This window comes from Catharus ustulatus, chromosome 2, assembly GCF_009819885.2.
Source record: "Catharus ustulatus isolate bCatUst1 chromosome 2, bCatUst1.pri.v2, whole genome shotgun sequence".
In the NCBI taxonomy this organism is placed as follows: domain Eukaryota; kingdom Metazoa; phylum Chordata; class Aves; order Passeriformes; family Turdidae; genus Catharus; species Catharus ustulatus.
In genome coordinates this window covers 231,620-247,760 of record NC_046222.1, presented here as the reverse complement: position 1 = coordinate 247,760, position 16,141 = coordinate 231,620, and the positions used below count along the sequence as shown (strand labels likewise).

At 58.6% G+C, this 16,141-nt stretch overlaps 3 protein-coding genes across 4 annotated transcripts; all 3 read left to right on the top strand.

Annotated features, from left to right (window-relative positions):
• The first annotated feature begins 755 nt into the window (after positions 1-755).
• SPCS2 (signal peptidase complex subunit 2) lies at positions 756-4,196 on the top strand. Its single transcript, XM_033084580.1, has 5 exons — positions 756-827; positions 2,316-2,399; positions 2,671-2,831; positions 3,501-3,635; positions 3,938-4,196. The coding sequence occupies exons 1-5, from the start codon at positions 789-791 to the stop codon at positions 4,122-4,124; spliced, it is 606 nt and encodes a 201-aa protein (XP_032940471.1). The 5' UTR covers positions 756-788; the 3' UTR covers positions 4,125-4,196.
• A 1,124-nt stretch (positions 4,197-5,320) lies between these two features.
• NEU3 (neuraminidase 3) lies at positions 5,321-7,742 on the top strand. 2 transcript variants are annotated; one of them, XM_033084519.2, is made up of 4 exons: positions 5,321-5,379; positions 5,760-5,814; positions 5,909-6,148; positions 6,252-7,742. In XM_033084519.2, coding segments are annotated over exons 1-4 (1,224 nt in total). In that variant the 5' UTR covers positions 5,321-5,377; the 3' UTR covers positions 7,179-7,742. The 2 variants fall into 2 exon arrangements, with proteins under 2 accessions (XP_032940410.1, XP_032940404.1); XM_033084513.2 differs by having other exon boundaries at positions 5,906-6,148.
• Positions 7,743-8,250: 508 nt separating this feature from the next.
• Positions 8,251-13,246, top strand: P4HA3 (prolyl 4-hydroxylase subunit alpha 3). The gene is made up of 14 exons (XM_033085882.1): positions 8,251-8,296; positions 8,455-8,680; positions 9,071-9,213; positions 9,386-9,600; positions 9,891-10,040; positions 10,138-10,189; positions 10,377-10,534; positions 10,616-10,792; positions 11,307-11,371; positions 11,514-11,673; positions 12,105-12,167; positions 12,416-12,484; positions 12,677-12,773; positions 12,929-13,246. The coding sequence occupies exons 1-14, from the start codon at positions 8,251-8,253 to the stop codon at positions 12,997-12,999; spliced, it is 1,692 nt and encodes a 563-aa protein (XP_032941773.1). The 3' UTR covers positions 13,000-13,246.
• The last annotated feature ends 2,895 nt before the right edge of the window (positions 13,247-16,141 follow it).

The window sequence follows — 16,141 nt, the reverse complement described above, 5'->3', positions numbered from 1 at the left end:
GCTCTCACCAACACCGAGGACAATGCGCGGTTTCCTCCGGGAACATCTTGGACAGGCAGGGCAGCCAGCCAGGCCCGATTTCCCACCGAGAGGAACAAAGGTACAAAGAGGTTCATTAGTACAGGCTTGAGCAGACAGGTGAAAAGCCATCGCTTGCTCTCACTTGTAGAGACTGGATTGGGGCTGCAGCAGATTCTTTTAACATAGCACTGACATCCTGCATCAAGGCAGCTCAGTTGGATCAGTCCAGATGGACACGTAGCTTGGCACTGCATCTCCTGCAGTGGAAAACAGGAGGCTCCTTGTCCTGGCAAGGGGGCCGAGGAGGAATAAGCAGCATCCTCCTCACAGGGCTCGGCCACACCACAGGGTGCCGTATGGTGTTGGAGATCACAGAACCGTGGGACGGTCCGGGCTGGAAAAGGCCTCCAAGGCTTCCAATGCCCCAGCACTGCAAGGCCACCACTAACCCATGTTCCCAAGTGCCACATCCACACACGGCTTTAAATCCTGCGGTATGGGGGAGCTGTGCCAGGGCTGGACATCACTTTTGGGCCTGATCCAACGGGAGGTTCACCCGCCATGGCAGGGGGCGGAACTGGATGGGTCCCCACCCGAACCCGCGACCCCACGGTGCGAGCGCCGCCCCCGCGGCAGGCATGGCGGCGGGACGGACGGACTGCATTTCCCGGCGTGCCGCGCGGCGCCAGGGGCCGGACGTCCTCCCGCGCGGCCAATCAGCAGCCGCCGGGTGGCGCGGGCGGGGCGGGGGCGGAGGCGGCGAGAAGATGGCGGCCAAGAGCGGCCGGAACGGGCTCCTGGACAAGGTACCGCCAGCGGGGCTCCTGAGCGCCCCGAGCGTCCCCCGCCCCGGCCGTGCCCCTCGGGCGGCGCCTCGCCAGTCCCGCGCATCCCCCTACCGCCCCCGGGCTTCCGCCTTTCACTCCTGGGTATCCCTCCCTCCGCCCTGGGCATCCATCCTTCACCCCTGAGCATCCCGCCAGCCCTGGGCATCCTCAGCCCTGAGCATCCCCAGTCAGCCCTGAGCATCCTCAGCCCTGAGCATCCTGCCTGAGCATCCCCACTTATCCCTGAGCGTCCCCACTCATCCCTGAGCGTCCCCACTCATCCCTGAGCATCCCCCCTCATCCCTGAGCATCCTACCTGAGCATCTCCCCTCATCCCTGAGCATCCTCCCTTCAGCCCTGCTCACCCCTTTCCAACTGCTGTAGGGAAAAGGAAAGGAAAAATAAATAGTGGAAAGAATTCGACCCTGTTCTCTTACAGCAAAGGCTTTGGCTTCCAGTTAACATTTATGCTAATTGACCCTGGAAGAAAATGCTTCAAAAAGCAGCCACTTAAAATATTTGGTACCATACACTGATGTGAGAGCTCTGTCCCAGTTCTCTGTGATTTTTAGGTCCTTCTGGCCGTTGCTTTCGTGCCTCATAAACCTCGTGGGCACGCAGTGACGTTCACTGTGTGCCTCACAATTCCCACGTGCCAGGCCTGGGGGATAACTGGGCTTTTCCCTGTGTGGCTGCAGGGGAGCAGATCGAGTTTTACATCATATTTTAAAGTGGTTTTGTTTCTTCCAGAGGAGGGAAAGGAGCTCTTTGGATTGGAAGTTGATCAATTCAGCTTGGGAGCTTCTGGAGCAGGAAAATAAAGTGAAGTAACATAAGTGAAATTGAGGATTGCTTTACTGGCAGCTAAGATTCCAGTTCCAGTCACTCACGGGATGGCTTAGGATACTCAGGGCTTGGACTGATGTGTCACCAAAAAATAATGTAGTTCAGGGGAAGGTGGACCCTTTGGAAAAGCTGAGCCGTTGTGTGTGGGAATTGGTAATGGGGAGGGACCCATCCCTGCAGAAGATTTTACTGTGCAAGAGTGGCAGAGTCCTTGGCTTTTGTTTCAGAGAATGGTTTTAACTGAAATGTCTTGTTTGTGCCTTTTAATTCTCCCCTTGCACAAAGAGAGTTGTTGAAATTCCTTGAAATTCCCCTCCATCCTCCAAGAGCCCGTGTGTAGCAGTGTGGCTGGAAAGTAGAGCGCTTCCAAAGGCAGGAATTCAGCCCAGCTGTCACTTCCTGGGGAAGCAGCGGGAGCAGCACAGGCAGAAGCAAAATGAAATTGCTGTCAGAGCCACTGCGAGCCTGGGATGAGCTGTATAAGCTGAGCCTGCCCAGGAATGGGTATTGCCTCTGCCCAGCCAGGCTTTCCCAAACAGGCAGCTGCTCCCAGCTTTGCCTCCTGTCCTGGTGCTCAGCCTTGGGATGAAATTCCCCTCACTCCACACATTTCCATTGCAGTGGAAGATTGATGACAAGCCAGTAAAAATTGACAAATGGGACGGTTCAGCTGTGAAAAATTCCTTGGATGACTCTGCCAAAAAGGTAGGTTCTCTCTGCTGGGTTATTCCTCTTGGGGAATTCTGATTTCCTTTCCTGCATTTTGGGGGTTGGCTGTCCCGTGTCCATGCTGGGTCTGTTGTGATTCCCACGTGTTTGTGCCTGACAGGGATCAATTGCCAGGATCCCTGGTGCAGAATGAATTCCCCATAAACCTGCTGTTTACCACTGGGATTGTCCCTTCAAACCCTTCCCAGAAACTGTGTGGAATTCCTGAGAAGCTCCCAACAGACTGGGCTGCCTGTTTGTCCCACAGGTGCTCCTGGAGAAGTACAAATACGTGGAGAATTTCCGTTTGATCGACGGCCGCCTCATCATCTGCACAATCTCTTGTCTCTTTGCCATTGTGGCTTTGATTTGGGATTACCTGCACCCTTTTCCTGAATCCAAACCGGTTCTTGCCTTCTGTGTTATCTCATATCCTTTACAGATCCTGGTTACACCGAAAGGGTTTGGTTTTCCACATGAACAAAACCCTTCTGGGTATTCCCGTGTTCAGGAATTAACACTTCCTGTCGTGTGGGGCTCAGCTGACAGTCAGACACTTTTCATGTGATGGGAAAATTCCTGCCTGTCTGGGTGTCATGCCCCTAAATTTGGGTGGTTTGAGGCAGATCCTTTTTTTTTTTTAATTCTACCCACAGTCTGGTTACAGACACGTTTGCTTTTCCCTAATACCACAGGTCAGACACTGAGAGGGGAAAAGGAAATTCCTGCTGGCAGCTCTCTGCTGAGGGATCTGGACAGGCTGGGTCCATGGGCCAACTCCATGAGGCTCAGAATGCAAAGGATTAGGTGGCCTTGACAGCAGGGATGATCTGGAGGAATGGTTGGACTCAGTGGGCTCAGAGACCGGGCTGCTCCAAGCGCCATCCAGCCTGGCCTCAGACACTTCCAGGGAGTGAATAATCAATTAATAAAGTTCAAATTTGTTACTTAATTTCCCATGCTAATGAAGCATCAGCCAAACATCCTGTTTGGAATTAAAATGTCACAAGAGGTGGTTGAACAGCAGTGGCAGGGGGGATCTCTGCCTGATTTCTGCTTCTGCTTGCGCCTTCTTCCTTTCCTTAACGTTCCCTGCACGTATTTTGTGATGATGGGAATCCTGACCATTTATACCTCATACAAAGAGAAGAGTATTTTCCTGGTGGCCCACAGGAAGGACCCTGCAGGGATGGATCCTGACGATGTCTGGCAGCTCTCCTCCAGCCTCAAACGGTACCGCCTGCTCCGGGCTCACCGCTGCCACCCCTCCCCTGATCCCTGCCAGAGAGCACCCCAAGTACTGCCCTTCCTTTGAAACCTGCCAGCCCACTCTGCTCCACCAAAATCCATGTCCTGCTCTGGGAATGGGAGCAGCTCTGCCACCAGTGTCCGTGTTTCACTGCTCTTTATGCAGGGTGTAAAAGCCTTGACCTGTGTTAGTGGTGGGGGCTGCAGCCCGGGAGGGTTTCCCCAAGCAGGAGAGGGTTCCTGTCCCCACTGGGGTCCTGCTCTGAGGCGTGTCTCCCCTCCCACAGGTTTGATGACAAGTACACCCTGAAGCTGACGTTCATCAGCGGGAAAACCAAACAGCAGAGGGAAGCCGAGTTCACCAAATCCATCGCCAAGTTCTTCGATAACAACGGCACGTTAGTCATGGAGGCCTACGAGCCAGAGGTGTCCAAGCTGCACGACAGCCTGGCCCTGGAGAGGAAAACAAAGTGATTCCAGAGCCCACCCGCCCCCCGGGAACCTGCTAAAGTAACACCAATAAAGTCAAGTGGCTAAGAAAGTGAATCATGGCCTCTGTTTTTGTCCTGAAGTCCTACCGCATTTCGGCTAAGCAGGAATTTTAATACTGGACCCAGGATTTGTGGAAGCTCATGGCTAAGCTTGGTTTGTGTGCCTGCCTTCCAGGCTCTGAGGTGGACCCCAGAAACAGATTCTGGGCACCCTCAGGGGGGGAAACATCACCAATGCTGCCCCAGCATCCTCTGCTTTACCTGCAGAGCTTTGTGTCCAGGGGCTTTCACCGATCCCACGTTTCTGTTTTCTGTTAGGAGTTCAGGACAAAACCCTGCTGTGAAAAAACCATCCCCTCCCAAACAACTTTGCTTTATTTTTGTATTTATCTAATTGGGGCTAGTGGATTGTTTTTATATTAAAAAAAAAAAAACGTGTTGGGGGGGAGAACCAAATATGTTACTTCTGTGTGCTCAGCCAGGAAGCTTCCAGAAAGTGTAAAAGATGTGCCAAGCTGTGTCTGTCTGTCCCACGGTTCCCTTGTTGAATCTCCTGTTCCATGTGTCCCTTCTATAAAGGGGCATTTTTTAAAAGAGAGATTTTTGGGGTTGTTTTTTCAATAAAAGGGAAGAACAGACATCAAACGTGTCTCGGAGCATCTCTGGGGTGTTTCACGCCTGGGGAGGAAATCCCAGTTCACAAAATCCTCACGGCTGGAAGAGTCCTGGCATTCCTGTGGCACCACCACAGCCTTGTCACCTAAACCTCATCCCCAGGAGCCACAGGACGATGAAGATGAGACCTCCTTTTATCTTGTAGAGCTGGTTGGGCTTGGCTGCCTCACCTCAGGGAACGCCCAGATGGACCTTCGTGATTTTCCAGCCTTTCCTCTCCACATCTCTTCCACAGGAGCACCAGGAAGGATTCTCCTGGCATCCCAAGCAGGGTCCTGCCTCTCTCCTTCTCTTGGCTCCCCTCCTGCCTGCTGGGGACTTCTCGGCAGCGGCTCTACCAGTCAGTCTCCTGATATTCCACCGTTCCAGCTCTCCCGTGGGAGCAGGAGCCCGTCCATCACCGCTCACACCTGCACAGGTATCGCCCCTGCCGCCCTCCGAGCCGGATCCCCGCCCGCTTCCCCGCCTGCCGAGCGCCTGGCCCGGCCCCGGGAGCTGCAGGAAGAGGCGGAGCGGGGCGGCGAGGGAGGAGCGGCCAGCGAGGGATGCGGAGATGCGGAAATGTGGGGATGCGGGGAGTGCGGGGGTCGCGGCACGGAGGGGACGGGGGGTCGGTGTTGGAGTGTCGGGGGTTTGTGTTGTGGGCGAGCGCAGGACAGGAGGGTGCAGGGTGGGATCCTGGTGGGATCCGGGTGGGAGGGGTGCGTGGGGAACGGGGGGTGCACGGGAATGGAGGGGTGCAGGGGCACAGGGACTCCGGGACACGGGGAGCCTGGGCGTGCTGGTGCGGCGCAGGAGGTGCACAGCCCTTGGGAACAGCCTGGAGGTGGCACCGCGGGTGAAGCAGGGTCTGAGCAGTTCGGGGGGCAGCGCAGACAGGCAGGAGGGCGGTGTGACCCCACCGAGGGGCTCTGCTCTCACCCCACTCTCCCTCCCTGCTCAGGTCCCAGGGGGAACCTCAGGGGGCCACCATGTCCCAGGCCACCACCTGCCTCAAGGTGAGCCTTCATCCCTGTCCCCCTCCGTACAGGACACCTCCTCCTTTTGCCGGGATTCAACCCTTTCCGTCTGACTTTCCCACCCTTCCAGCAGCAGAGGGATGGCGGGGAGAGCCCCCCAGCACTGCCACCACCACCGGGATCCCCGCACATTTTCCCTCCGGAGACGCTGTTCCGACAGGCAGGTGGGGTCACCTACCGCATCCCGGCTCTGCTCTACGTGCCCCCGGATGATTCCTTCCTGGCCTTTGCCGAGAAGCGCTCCTCGGCGCGGGACGAGGATGCCAAGTACCTGGTGCTGCGGCGGGGCCGCCGGCACGGCTGCTCGGTCAAGGTAAAATGGTAAAATGCCCCCGGGCTGTAGGGACCGGAGCCGGGCGCTGCAGGGAGCAGCGAGCCCGTGGCTGAGCCCCGTTTCCCTCCCTCCCGGCCGGCAGTGGGGTCCCGTGGAGGAGCTGTCGGCGCTGGCGCTGCCCCGCCACCGCACCATGAACCCGTGTCCTCTGTTCGACGCCCGGAGCGGCACCGTGTTCCTCTTCTGCATCTGCGTGGAGCAGGGCAAGACGGAGCGGTGCCAGATCTGGCGCGGGTGCAGCGCGGCGCGGCTCTGCTTCGCCTCCAGCGCCGACGGCGGCCGCGGCTGGAGCGCGCTGCGCGACGTGACGGGCGAGGCCATCGGCGCCGACCTGGCCCGCTGGGCCACCTTCGCCGTGGGGCCGGGCCACGGCGTGCAGCTGCGCTCGGGGCGCCTCGTGGTGCCCGCCTACGCCTACTACGTGCACGGGGCGCTGCGGCTGCCCTGCTTCACCCGGCAGCATTCCCTCGTCTTCTACAGCGACGACGGCGGGCGCCGCTGGCACAAGGGCGCGCCGCTGGGCGGGCAGCGCACGGGCGAGTGCCAGGTGGCCGAGATCCCGGGCGGGCAGCGCCCGCTGCTCTACTGCAGCGCCCGGGCGCCGCGGGGCTGCCGCGCCGTGGCGCTCAGCGCGGACCAGGGGCTGCGCTTCCAGCGGCCGGCGCCGTGCCCGGCGCTGGGCGAGCCCCCGCGGGGCTGCCAGGGCAGCGTGCTCAGCTTCGCCGCCGCCGGGGCGCGCACCTGGCTGCTCTACTCGCACCCCACCGACCGGCGCGGCCGGCGCGACCTCGGGCTCTACGTGAACCCCTCTCCGCTGGACGGGGCGGGCTGGCGGCGGCCCTGGGTGCTGCATGCGGGCCCGGCCGGCTACTCCGACCTGGCCGCCTGCCCCGGCCTCGGCGTCTTCGGCTGCTTGTTCGAGTGCGGCGCCAGCAGCGCCTGCGAGGAGATCGCCTTCTGCCTCTTCACCCTGGACCTCTCTGGCGATCGGGACCTCAAGGCTGACTAACACAGACAGTGCACTCACTACTGAGCGTGGCAGCGCCGAGACCTCGCCAGGATGTTTCAGAGGCTCGGCGTCATGTTCCTTTTATTTAATTATGGCTTTTTAATCACCCGTCAGATGCTGTCGGGCGCCTGCGGCAGTGGAGATGTGCTGGCTTGGCCAAGGGGGATGCCAGCACAGCATAGGAAATGCTGCTGCTGCTTCTCCAAAAATCAGCATTTTTCACCTGGTGGCAGCTGAAAAGCAGAAGGTGCCAGCCAGGCCAGCTGATTCTACGAGGAAAAAGTACCCAAAAGTCTTGGTTCTGTTAAAAATGTTCCTGTTCCTGTGTTCCTGCAGGTGGCAGAGGATTCCCAGTTTTTACCATTTTTTATCCTGTTTTCTTCATTTGCCTGCTTTAGACTGAGTTTCTCCCTGCCTCCTGGGGAAAAGAACACTAATTTGGGGGGGAGGGAACTGTTGGGGGGTGTTTCATTCTGCTCCATAGGGAACAGGTTGTCGCATCCCGGCAGTGACACTGACCTCACATTCCCGTGCTGATGTAAAATAAAATTCTCCCAAAACACATGAAATCCAGTCGGTACAGGGGAAATCCCAACGGAGCTGACCCTGCCCCAGAAGGATGCGTTCGGCCTCAAGCCTGGCACCGCCCACTGCATCCCGGTGCTGAGTTTTGTGTATGGAGAGGCGGGATGGGGCAGGCAGGATGAGTGCAAGGCAGGGCACGAACAGGCGGGATGGGCAGCAGATCAAATCGAGACGGGCACAGGCAGGATGTGGGCAGGGACGGGCAGGATGGGGTCAAAATGGAATGGGGACAGGACAGGATAGGGAAAGGGGCAGGGACAGGCTGGATGAGTGTGGGGCAGGACGGGGACAGATAAGAGGGGCACAAGCGGGATGGGGACAGAGGCGCAGCTTAGAATGGGGTCGGGGACATGCCGGACGGGGAGCAGCCCCACACCGCCCTCCCCAGCCAGCGTGGCGGATCCGGGGCACCCCCCACCCCTTTTCCCCCCAAAGGCGGGGCCTCTCCGCCCCTTTTCCCCCGGCTTCTCCCGGCGGCGGCGGCCGGATGCGGGCGCTGCGGCTGGGGCACGGCTGGGACTGGGAGGGCTGGGGTCTGTGCTGCTGGGGCTCCTGCTGAGGGTACGGGGGGCACTGGGGATACTCTGGGTGCGGGGGCCGCTGCTGGAGGTACTGGGGATACCGGGAGCACGGGCGGTGCTGGTGGCGCTGCCGGGACCGGAGACTCTGCGGGCACCTGGAGCCCTGTGAGCGCTGCGGGCGGGGTGCGCTGGGGCCGGAGCGCTGGGGACTCTCGGAGCGCTGGGGGCACTGGGGGGGCTGTGGGCGCTGCTGGCGCTGCTGCCGCCCCCCGCCCCGGCCGAGACGTTCTCTGCGATGCTGAGCGTGCGGGGAGCGCTGGGCGCCGAGCGCCGCCTGCTCCGCCGGCTCCGCTCCTACCTGCGGGACGAGAGCTCCCGCCTGCGCCGCCTCCGCAGGTACCGGCACCCCCACACCGGCATCCCATCCCAGCCCCAGGTGGGGGTGATTCCCTGGATACGAGGGGCGGTTAATCCATCCCCACCTCCCCCGCAGCGCCCAGTTTTTGTGGGTGGCCATAAATAAGCGGGTGGGGGGAGGACGGGAAGCTGAGACCGGCAGTGGCTCACGTCCCCACTGTCCTCAGGAGGGGGACACGGTCCCCGCACCCGTGGGGATATGGGTTGCAGCATCCCCAAGGCACGGGCACGAGGGAAGGGTTGGACAATCCCTCAGCTCCGGCTTGGCTAAGAGCGGACTCTGAGACAAAGCTGTGGGGAACTCAGCCCTCACCCGGGCGCTGCCAACACTGAGGAGCATCCAAGTGTCCTCCAGTGGGTGCCTTGTAGGTTCTACGAGAAGGTCCAGGCACTGCACCAGGACCCCAAGGCCTCGGTGGACAACCCCTTGCTGGCCTTCAGCCTCATCAAGCGCCTCCACTCCGACTGGCCCAGCATCGTCTACAGCGACGAGGCCACCAGCAACACGCAGGGTACGGGGCAGGCACTCGGCCTTGGGTCCCCTCTGTCACCTGGGCAGGGCCAGGAGCCGGTGGGGAGAGGATGGAGGGGCAGGAGAATGGATGGAGGAGCAGGATGTGGGTCCCCAGGGAAAAGAGCTGCTAAGAGCGATTGCACCCCCTGCTCGTCTTTCCCACCCTGCAGCACTCCATGCTGGCCTCAGGGAGGTGGAGCAGGAGCTGCCTGGAGCTGAGGACCTGGATGGGGCAGCCAGGGCACTGATGAGGCTGCAGGACGTGTACGCACTCAGCGTCAAGGGCTTGGCCAGCGGCGTCTTCCAGAGAGCCGGGCACCCGCCCCTCTACAGCCCCGGCCGGCGCGTCTCCCTGTCTGCCGACGACTGCTTCCATGTGGGAAAGGTGAGGGAGAGCCCCACGAGCCTCCACAAAGCTTCTCCAGCCCGGGGTGTTCCATAGGAATAGACATTGGGGTTTCCTTACATGGGGTGAGATGGAAGTGCAGGTGCAAATGGGCATGGAGATGGAACAGGAAAGGAAGGGATGGGACAGGATGTGGAGGGAATGAGGGTGGAGATGGCAACAGGAAAGCCACAGCTGCAATGGTTCAGGATGGGTGGGAATTGCGATGGGATGGGATGGGACGGGATGCAGGCCCAGCTGGTGCAGGTGCTGTGCTTGCTGCCTCGCAGGTGGCCTATGACACAGGTGACTATTACCACTCCATTGCGTGGCTGGAGGAGGCTGCCAGCCTCTTCCGCCTCTCCTATGGCAGCTGGAACCTGGAGGACCGGAGCAGCCTGGAGGATGCTCTGGACCATCTGGCCTTCTCCTACTTCATGGTAAAGCCATGAGTCCCTTCCCCATCCCCAGTGTCCAGTAGAGCCAAACCACAGGCGGGAGGTTGGATGCTCATGGGGTGTCCACTTCTCCATCCAGGCTGGAAACATCTCTCATGCCTTGAGCCTCTCCAGGGAGTTTCTCCGCTACGGTATGTGGGACAATCCTGGATACAGCAGGAAGAGGGAAAAGATTTTGGGATGTCCCCATCACCTCTGCATGGCAACAGCCTCCCTCACCCCATTTGTTGCCCCCATCTGGGGTAATTCTCCAGGGACGATGCCAGGGAAGGGGGTTGATGGGGATGGGCAGTCTGGGTGACACCAGCTCCCCAGCAGATCCCAGTAACCAAAGGGTGTCGAGGAACGTGGCCAAGTACAAGAAGCTGCTGGAGACGGGGACAGGGGCGAGTGCCAGCCCCCTGCAGCGCCCCAACAGCACCCGCCTGCAGAGCCGTGATGCCTACGAGGAGCTGTGCCAGCGCCCCAGGGGCCAGGTGGGACTGGCAGGGGTGCCGTGGTCCCCCAGCACCCCTGTGCCCCCCTCATGCCCTCCTTGCCTTCCTCTTCCTCCCCAGGCAGCCCCAGAGCAGCTCCTGCACCTCGGCTGCTCCTACGAGACCAACGGCAGCCCCTACCTCCTCCTGCAGCCTGCCAAGAAGGAGCTGGTCCAGATCCAGCCCTACGTGGCTCTGTACCATGATTTCATCACCGATGCTGAGGCTGAGACTATCAAGGGGTTGGCAGGGCCCTGGGTGAGCCAGCCCTGTCTCCAGGGATGTCCCTTTCCAGCAGCAGGGCGTGATCCAGGGTGAAGGCAGAGATAGGAGGGGTTTTAAGGCCAAAGCTTCCTCCAGGGATTTCAGATGGGATGGGGTTTGGAGCAAACTGCTCTGGTGGAAGGTGTCTATGGCAGGGATGGGGGGGAACTGGATGATCTTGGAAGGTCCCTTCCAACCCAAACCACTCTAGGATTAGATGAGACCCTGGAGGTGAAGACCCCAGTCCATCTGAGCCCCCCAAAATTTTTTTGGAGGAAACCAAGTCCATAGATGCACCTAAACCACTTCCCAACCAAGCCTGGCTTGGTGACACCCTACTGCAGTGGCTCCACCTGCTGTCACTGCTTCCTCATCCCAGTGAGGCACCTTGGGGCGGGATATTTGGCAACCAGTGGGTACAAACCACCAGCTTCGACCCTGATCATGGCCTCTGCTTGGTGTGAGGGTCCCCATGTGTGGCAACATGCATCCCCCATGTGTCCTTCAGCTGCAGAGATCCGTGGTTGCCTCTGGGGAGAAGCAGCAGAAAGCCGAGTACCGGATAAGCAAGAGGTAGCAGCCACCCCTCCTCGTCCTCCAGCCGCAGGGCCACCGTGGCTCCATGGCCACCTCTGCGGTGGCAGTGAAGCCATGCTGGGAAGCCTGGCTCCTGCTGAGGGTAAACCCTGCCCCACATGAATTTGGGGGCCCACAGCGCCTGGCTGAAGGACACGGCCGACCCGGTGGTGCGGGCGCTGGACACGCGCATCGCCGCCGTCACCGGGCTGGACCTGCGGCCGCCCTACGCCGAGTACCTGCAGGTGGTCAACTACGGCTTGGGAGGGCACTACGAGCCACACTTCGACCACGCCACGGTCAGGGAGCTGCCAGCGGGGCTGTGGGGAGACCCAGGGTGGTTCCTGAGATGCTCCTGGGACGGACTCTGGGTTGGCCTTTGGGGTGATTCCTCAGATGTTCCTGGAGATGGGCCCTGGGATGCTACTTATGATGCTGCTGGGATGGTGCTCAAGGGAAGACTGAATGATCCCTGGGGGTGTCCCCATGGTGATCCCTAGGTTATTTCCCTGAGATGTTCCTAGCACCCTGGCAGGGATAGGATGGATGGTCCCTGGATGGGTGTCTGGGGTATTCCTGGGAAGGGAGGGAAGGAGGGAGAAAAAAGAAGGGAGAGGGAGGGATTTTCTGGGGAGCTGCTGGGGCATGAGGGGCCTCTGGGCTGAGCTGTGCCAGTGCAGGACTGACCATCCCCATGGGACTGACCGTCCCCACCTCCCTTTCGGAGCAGTCCAGGAAGAGCCCCCTGTACAGAATGAAGTCGGGCAACAGGATCGCCACCATCATGATCTACGTGAGTCCTCCCTCGTTTCCAAGCCTGGAGACATGGCACTGACGAGACTGCCAGGGTGTGGGATGGGTGAGGGCAGCCCTGGAACACCGCAGTGGGTGGGAAGTGCCAGTGTCCGTGGGTTCTGTGCTGTGCCCAAGTGAGGGGAACGCAGCTGGGGTCCAAGGGAGGTTTTGTGCCTCAGTTTCCCTGTGCAAAGGAGCATCCCAGGGAAGGGGGATTCACGGCTCCTATTTTTGCTGCTTTTCTAGCTGAGTTCAGTGGAGGCTGGAGGCTCCACTGCTTTCATCTATGCCAACTTCAGCGTGCCCGTGGTCAAGGTGAGGGGTCCTGTGGAATCCCTGGGAGCGGGGAAGGGAGGATGTGCTCTCTGTATCCCTGGAGTTGTGGTTAAGCCTCTCCTGATGCCAAACCCCAGCCCCGCGGCTCCCTCATTTGTTTTGGGGTACCAAAATTCGGTCTTGGAGATCCCAGCTCTGTTTTAGGGTTCCAAACCCTTCTCTGCCCCGCAGAATGCGGCTCTTTTCTGGTGGAACCTGCGGAGGAATGGGAATGGTGACGGGGACACCCTCCACGCCGGCTGCCCTGTCCTGGCCGGGGACAAGTGGGGTGAGAGACGCTGCCAGTGTCACCGGGGTGACACGGGCTTGGAGGGAGGCAGGAGGGGCTGGGAACAGGGAAAAAGATCCCCAATACCAGTGCAGGATTAGAGAAGGGCGCAGAGGGATGGGAACAGACAGGGTCCGTGTCCTTGTCCATTCCAGTGGCCAATAAGTGGATCCATGAACACGGGCAGGAGTTTCGGCGGCCGTGCGGTGCTGACCCACAGGACTGAGCCCCCGTGGGATGACAGCTGGGACACCTGCAGGGACAAAGCCACCGTGGGATCACGGCTGGGACACCTGCAGGGGCAAAGCCGCCGTGGGATCACGGCGGGCACCGGGATCACGGCGGGCACGGAGCCCGGCACTTCCCACGGGAGCCGAGGGTCAGGCTGGGGCACTGCAGCTGCCCAACCCCACCCAGCCCCGTTGCTCCGGGACTTTTCTGTGCCCTGGCACGGCTCTGCAGTTCTGTGCTCCTGCCCGGCCCGGGCTGCCACAGCCTCAGTGCGGACCGGCCTCCCTCACAGCGCTGAGCTACGCGGGTTTTGTTAGCTGAGGCAAGAGCTTTTATTTTTTTTTCCCTTTCCCTGGCCTTGGAGGCTGCGTGAGCAATCCTTCGGCGGATTTTTTTTTAATACTTTTTTTTTTCCTGAGCGGTTCGGTTTGGTTTCGGTCCAAGCCGGAGAGCCGGCGGGAGGAGCCGGGGGCGCGGCGGGGCGGGGGGGCCGGCCCGTCCCGGCCCCACACCTCGGGCAGCGGAGCCAGTGAGAGAAAGGAGATGGAATCCATCACCTCCGTGTGCTGTGAGGAGGGGACCCACGCCACAAACCCGCCAGGTTCCCGTTTGTTTTGCCCGGGCTGCTGCCTTTGTTTTCCCTTCCCCTCACAGCAGCCGCCGCCATTTTTTTTCCCTCCCCACACGTTGTGGCCGTTGTGGTTTGGGGTGGGGTTTGTTTGTTTGTTTGTTTTTTCCCTGGGATTTTGTTTTCATTTTTGTTTTTTTTTTTTTATCCGGGTGGGAGGGGGTGGGGAGTGGTGTTAAGGTAGGATAATTCAATATCTAGCATTTATTACTTTTCTTTTTCCTTGCCGCGTGGGCACTCTGGCAATAAACGATTGGGTTGTTTTCACTTTCATTCACTACTGTTAAGCTCCTGCTGTCAGAAGGGGATTGTCGGAACCCTTTCTTTAGAGGATACACTCATTCCAGAGCGTTTTTCTCCTAAACTTGTCTCTAAACCGAGACACTCATCTGGTGCCATTCGGATGAGATTTGAATCCTCGGAGCAGGCTGAACAGAGCACAGGTTGCTCAGCAGCCCGGTTTATCACATCCAGATGTTTCTGTACATGTGGGAGTCATTGGTCATGGAAAGGAGAGGGAAAAGTAAAAGCTGTGGCTAAATTCCCCCCTCCTCTCCATACTGGGGTGCAGGGAAGGGATGGGGGATGACAAGAAGGTTCCGTGAGTCACCAGAAAAACCCAAGGGCTGGGTCTAGAGCAGGAATGGCTGGATCAACCCCCTTGCTCCACAGGCTGCTCCAAGGAGCCCAAGTATCACAGCAGAGGGAAAGCAGGAATTCCTACTCCAGGTTTTTCACAAATGCTTTATTTGTAGGCGGGGGAAACTGACACGGAACAAGACGAGACCAGGATGAGTGACACAGGACAGCTGTGGTCTCCAGAGAGCTGAGACGCACACACAAACACACACACACACACACACATTTTCCTTCTAGGAACAGCAGCACGTGGCAGGAGGTCACCCTGCCACACTGGGAAAGCTCAGCCACAGCTGGCCAAGCATCCAGCAGCAAGACTCGGAGCGAACACCCGGTGCCATTCCCGCCGTGTCGGATTCCACAGGGACAGAGTGCCAGGGGACAGCACGGCCGGATGGACGACACAGCCAAGGGAAGCAGGTTTGGGCAACACAAAGACCACTTCCAGGCTGTGAGCCGGGTGTGGAACGCGCTTGGGCCAAGGGTTCTTGCAAGTGAAAAGCCATAAATTCAAGGTTTTGACCTTGCCTAAAGGTCCAGGTCTAGATTTCTAAGAGTGTTCCTTACCAGTTCAAACCAGTGAATGGCTGGTTACCAGGCACCTCCAAAGGCTCTTTTCCCGGGCCTTTCTGCTCCCAAAAGAATTGGCAGTAGCGGAGAAGAGGAAAAATGTGAGTGCTAAAGCCACAGAATCGGAATACCTTGGGTAGGGACCAACCTTAAAGCCCACCCAGTCCCACCCCTGCCATGGGCAGGGACACCTTTCCTGTCCGAGGCTGCTCCAAGCCCTGCCCAACCCGGCCTTGGGCATTTCCAGGGATCCAGGGGCAGCCACAGCTTCTCTGGGCACCCTGTGCCAGGGCCTAAATTGTAAAAAAATCTTCTTACTAATACCCAGTCAGCCCTTCTGGGGGGAATCTCCAAGGTCTGTGATTCCCAGCTCTACCTTTTGCAAATCATTCCAACGCTGCTTGCAAATCACAAATGTGGGGAAAGCAGAGTTGGAATGGGCTTCCTCAGGTTCTCCAAGCTTTTCCCTTGCCAAAAGGGGAAAAAATAACAACTTTAACTATTGCTGCACCACCTCTGCAGACTCCCTGAGGAAAATTCTGGCTGGAGAGCCCCAGGCCCGAGTTTAATTCCTTACTCAAGCATTGATTTATTCAAAGCAAGAGTCGCTGCTTTGGCAATACAGGAAATGATCTTTTTCCAACAGTCCCAATGCTCCAGACATCTGTAAATCCCTGATGGCTCTGTCCAGTACACATAATCTGGCAAAACCCATCCTAGGACTTAGACATTTATTTATTTAGACATTTATTTATTTATTCAATTAAAATGAAGCCTGCGACAAACCTGCATCCCAAAGTGCATCTCCTGCACCTGCTCCTTGGGATCTTCCATTAGGAAAGCAGCAACTGATCCTCAATCCAACAAGTGAAACAAAACCAAGAGAGGTTTCCAAGTAATCCAGAGGCTGCAGGAAAAATGCAAAGCTGGGAGTTTGGGAGTGGGGGGAATTCTCTGTGTCCCTGTTTCTCGTGAGCCAAAGAGAAGATTCCTTCTCTCTGCAGTTACTTTTACCACAGCCTGTGTATCCTTCCCCAAATGCCATTTATCCCGGTCTGCAGCCCCCTGGACACTGCAGCCAGGAGCATTAATATTTCTCAGACAAAAGAGCAGTCTCAAAAAAATGTACATGGCTTGACAGAGCCAAAAGGAATTTCCCTTCCACCCACCCCCACAGTGCTGCTGCTGTCCCTGGAATCCATTTTTTCTAATCCAGTACCACATGAGCCCCTGAGCAGCCACCTCTCCAGGGCACGGCAGGGCTGGGAGCTGGCACGGAGCGACGCACCAGTCAATTCAC